The following is a 4,719-nucleotide window of genomic DNA, read 5'->3' as shown; positions in this document are numbered from 1 at the left end:
AACTAAACATGTCACTGAGATGTTCAACAAATATTTTAGAAATCTTCGAATGAAATCTACGAGACATCTTAAAAAATCTGTCGCTTGAGATATTTAGCAATGATTAGAAAAAAAATATTTAGAAACTATTCTATGCTACTAGGGTATATATATAGAATGACATCACTTTAATGGCTGCCAGTGTATATATTTATAGAATCAATTGGGTCGTTATCCGTAAAACGGTAACAATTAGAACATCGCTATGCTTGCAACCGAATTTATTTACATTACGGTTTAATAATTATAGGAGCTCATCCCTAGCCCAGGCCTTTATCGATCTGGACCAGCGCCCGAGAAATGTTCTCCTCTTCAGGAAGTGTCCACCTCAATTCAGAGAAACGCCATTAGATAACGTAATTCCAACGTCATCTACAATATGGAAAACTATTTGCAGTGCAGTCACCGAGTACCGAGAACTCACTTTCACAAGAAAAATTCAATGCGAACTCACCGTTATGGATAAGCTAAAATGCCTAACCTAACCTAAAAACACGTACTTGTCAGGTATTTTCCTCACGGAGATGGGTACTCGTACCAGATCGAGGCCGCGATCTTGGTTGAGTAAACACGTGCGAAATTGTGTAAACCTGGCCGTAACCTCGGCCCGGTGCACGCGCACCGAGATACGAAACGCGAAATGTTCGTGACGAGGCGACCCTAACCTCACCCGCGAAACGTCAATACTCGCCCGAAACCTCCCGAACTCGACCGTCCTCGCGCGACGCACGTGCAGGAGTGGCCGCGCGGCCAGGCGCGCCGTCCTATTTATAGGGGCGGCCGGTCACGTGGTTCCCCCACCACTCGCCCCTCCGCGTAGCCCGAGCCGCTTCCTTCGGCATGTACAAAGGAACCGATGATTAATTTTATAAAAATATGTCAAACCTTATAACAATATTAGACAGTGTTAAGGCAATGTGAAAGTGACTACAGAAAGGTCTCGTTTATGAAACTTTTCTCTTAAGTAGATGTATCGAATCGTATATATAACAATATTAGACAGTGTTAAGGCAATGTGAAAGTGACTACAGAAAGGTCTCGTTTATGAAACTTTTCTCTTAAGTAGATGTATCGAATTGTCGTAGAAAAATCTTCTTTATCGACGTCGATCAAGTTCCTCGTGCATAGCGCCGTGGCCATGGCCTTCGATTAAACAAAAGTGTCCTTTGTCGGCGTCGTACCGGGAATTAACAAACTTATGATACTTGAATCATGCTCGCATAACCGCAATTGACCATTGCGCAACCACGCAATTATCGCCGATGCAAGGTTAGACAACAAAAACATACACATGTAATGTTAAGGTGATATGAAAATGTCATTCTATGTATAACGTCAAAATATTTATACAACTTTTCTCCAAACTGGGTGCACCGAATCATATTAAACTTTAGCATGTAAAATTCATTTTTCAAAAGAACATTTTTTTCTTTCAGCCTAGACTAGAACCAAAATCAGATTTTTGGTAAACAATGAAATTTCACAAGCATTGCGTTGTTTCTTAGGGCCTCCATAATCACATACTAAATTTTTAAATGATTCGGTGCACCCAGTTTGGAGAAAAGTTTCACAAGCATTTGGACGTTTTGATATTTACATAATTACCCACTCCTGTGCCTCAAATTCGGAACACTATATTGTTTATAGCTGTTTTCAAGAAATAATAAAATCAAGTTCTCGCGACAATGGTAAGATGGCGCCACTAGCTCCTTCGCTGTGTATACTAATAACCAATAGGACGCTGAATTCAAACCTGGCGGGACGCGCAGGGAGGGGGCAGTCAAGAGACCGTATACCGCGCCCGCATAAGAGCGTCCTTCTCTAACCAATGGGAGAACCCATGCAAGTGAGAGACCCTGGTCTCTGGGGTGCCCGGCCGAAGAGCCACATGAGGCCTTGCGTCAGTTATTCCGCAAGACTGATGACAAACGTCAGGGCGCGTTTTTTCGCCGTCATCGTCGGTGGGAAATGAATTAATATTTAAAGTCTGACACGAAGAAAAATCCCGAGTAGCAGAAATGGCGCCGCAACAACCGACCCCCTACGATCTGGCATACCGAGGGAAAACGGCAGCGGTGAAAATCCTCCTCTCAGAGAACGAAAAACTGAAGACGGCGACCGACTCTGTACGTATGCGAGCCGCCCCCGCGCGCGCCGACCTAACCTCAAATTTTTTCTTTCAGAACGGGCGGATGCTGATTCACTGGGCTGCCCTCGGCGGACACGACGATCTGGTCGCTTATCTCTTATCACTGGGTGTGCCGGTAGACCCCACGGACGATGTAAGCAATCTCGGTAGAGTTTCGCGCCGAATGCATTTAAAAATATGCGCGAACGGCACTTGGTTCGAGAAATATTTATTTCTCAAATAAGAGAACTTATTTATGATTACCTTGAAAATAGGTGCGACCGTCTGCGCTGAGCGATCCACGAGTTGTGAGCACTGCGCATGCGTGGGACTTTTGACCAGCCAATCAGAAGCGACTGCGTCTGGCGGGAGATTCGAAATTCGGTTTTTCAGATTCATGTCACGTGGGGGATTTTGTCATGACTCGTTATCGTGTTTCTAATTAGATATACAGGGTGACTCTAACGGAGTTAATAACATTTTGCTAACAAAATAGAATTTCATTGGATTTTCTGTATATCTCATGTTTTTTTCTTCGAACTTCTTATAGTTACTGACGAACTTAGTATTGCATTAGCTTCAATGTTTTTATTCGTTATTAAAATAGAATGTAATAGGATTACCTGTACCATGTCTTTTTTTGTTTTTCAAACCTCCGACAGTTATCAGCGAACTTATTCTTTAATCAGCTTCGAACAATATTTATTCCCTGTTAATAATTTTTTATATCAAGTAGTAAATTGATCGATACTTAGGACCAATTTTGTACATAAACTCTATTTGCGAAATCATCCAGTTGAAACTAATTTGCCATAATTTAGATTGCAATATTAAGGATTCATACTAACTCAATTACGCTAAAACCAAGTCGTTCCTTTAATAATAAACATTTAAAGTACCGTAGGTAATTAATCTTGCCTACGAAGTAAATCTTTCACTCTCTATATATTTATTTGGTGCGAAACTTTGGTGAGTTTCTTGATTTATTCTTTTTTTATCAGTTCTACGTGCGAAGACAAATGTAATTGTTCGGTTTAGTTGCTACTTTCTAGTTCGTTATTAATTTCGTAAAACCTTCTTTTATGCGTAGATGGAGATGACACCGTTAATCCTGGCAGCATCAGCTGGTCGAGATAAAGTTGTCGAAATCTTACTAAAAGAAGGCGCCAATCTGAATGCGAAGACAACCGATGGACATTCGTCTCTACAATATGCAGCTTCGAAGAACTGGAAAACTATCTGCGCCTCCTTAATTGAGAAAGGTGCAGATGTGAATATCTGTGACAAAAGAGGAGCCACTCCGTTGCATAGATCTGCATCGAAGGGAAACAATGCCATCGTCAAATTGTTGCTGGACTGCGGAAAGGATCTGCATATAGGTAACGACAAATAAAGACATTAAAAGCTATTCTCCGACGTTGTCGTATTACATTTCGTAAGAGAGGCCTTTTAACTAAAGGTGGTAATAAAAAAAGGTATGAGTATGGCATCTTTTAGCAGCAGTCCGATCATCTTTTACTAAGAGACGTTTAAAAGCGCTGCTAAAAATGAGATATGCGTAAGGGCCATAGACTTTTATATTACATATAATGTATTTTTAATGAATCCTTGCCTTTATCCAGACCACCAGGACATCTATGGAAACACTGCTCTGCATTTGGCCTGCGAAGAGGATCGACAGGATGAAGCGAAGCTGTTAGTGAGCCACGGAGCAGACTTGACGGTGACCAACAAAGAGAGGAAATCTCCACTGGACCTGGCGAGTCGTTTTTTGGGGCGCATTTTGAAAGAAACCAAAGAAAAGCAGGCGTCGACTTAAGCCAGAAAATTATCAGAATTAGTAAAATAGCGTTTTAAGGCGGTAAGTTATGAAATACGTTTTATTCAAAGTGAGGTTAAATGAGAATAAACAGTTCCGGGGCATATTTGCTTTTATTTCAGGTTTTACGGAGAGTTTAAGATTTAAAAAATGTTCATAATGTATCAAAATGATGGTTTTGTGTAAACTGAAGATCTCTGATTTTTTAAATTAATAAGGATTATGTAAGAACCTATCGGACGGATTTTGAGAAAAATTATTGGTCGATAGATTAAGGGGCAAAAAACTGAACAAATTATTTCGATGCTTAAATAATCTTTTTCAGTTTCTAAGATCACCGTAACCTTTTGTTTTGTATTTGCCGTTCTTCTGTAATTATATATATATCGTGAACAAAAAAAATGTCAACCTCTACAAGTGCGCCATTTTGAAATGTTTAATAACATTATAACATCAAACTCTACGTAAAATATGAAATAATACAGTTCTGTAAAAGAAATATTTTCCACATCTTTTCATTCTCATTTAAATACAGTTTGAAACGCATTTCGCAACTTAAGTCCCTTAAAACAAAACCCCGGGTAGATAAAAAATGAAAACAATGGGCGGGCCTTCAATAACGTGCAAAAAGGCTGTGCTGTTTGATCAGCATTTATTTGTTTCTTCCTCTCGGTTGCTTAAGATATCAACTTTTGTATTCAATCCATATAAAATATATCAAAACATCCTCCTA

The 4,719-nt window shown here is 39.9% G+C and overlaps 1 protein-coding gene and 1 long non-coding RNA gene across 3 annotated transcripts; one reads left to right on the top strand and one right to left on the bottom strand.

Moving 5' to 3' along the window:
- Positions 1-166: 166 nt before the first annotated feature.
- On the bottom strand, positions 167-770 carry LOC111674134. Its single transcript, XR_002762286.1, has 2 exons — positions 540-770; positions 167-411 (listed from the first exon to the last, which is right to left on the bottom strand). It is a non-coding gene; the product is annotated as an uncharacterized LOC111674134 (long non-coding RNA).
- Positions 771-1,963: 1,193 nt separating this feature from the next.
- Positions 1,964-4,719, top strand: LOC105695956 (26S proteasome non-ATPase regulatory subunit 10). 2 transcript variants are annotated; one of them, XM_012418038.1, is made up of 4 exons: positions 1,964-2,165; positions 2,223-2,321; positions 3,258-3,546; positions 3,790-4,719. In XM_012418038.1, exons 1-4 carry the CDS (start codon positions 2,058-2,060, stop codon positions 3,984-3,986), a joined length of 693 nt encoding a protein of 230 aa, XP_012273461.1. In that variant the 5' UTR covers positions 1,964-2,057; the 3' UTR covers positions 3,987-4,719. The 2 variants fall into 2 exon arrangements, with proteins under 2 accessions (XP_012273461.1, XP_012273462.1); XM_012418039.2 differs by having other exon boundaries at positions 2,064-2,169.

Source organism: Orussus abietinus, unplaced genomic scaffold (genome assembly GCF_000612105.2).
Source record: "Orussus abietinus isolate OABI.00-Male unplaced genomic scaffold, Oabi_2.0 scaffold742, whole genome shotgun sequence".
In the NCBI taxonomy this organism is placed as follows: domain Eukaryota; kingdom Metazoa; phylum Arthropoda; class Insecta; order Hymenoptera; family Orussidae; genus Orussus; species Orussus abietinus.
The sequence above is the reverse complement of the archived record's forward strand: the minus strand, read 5'-3'. Positions and strand labels throughout refer to the sequence as shown.

Coding starts and splice junctions, on each gene's coding strand:
- LOC105695956 (XM_012418038.1), top strand. CDS start 2,058: ATGGCGCCGCAACAACCGACCCCCTACGATCTGGCATACCGAGGGAAA. Junction 2,166..2,222: donor TGAAGACGGCGACCGACTCT/GTACGTATGCGA, acceptor TTTTTCTTTCAG/AACGGGCGGATGCTGATTCA. Junction 2,322..3,257: donor CGGTAGACCCCACGGACGAT/GTAAGCAATCTC, acceptor TTTTATGCGTAG/ATGGAGATGACACCGTTAAT.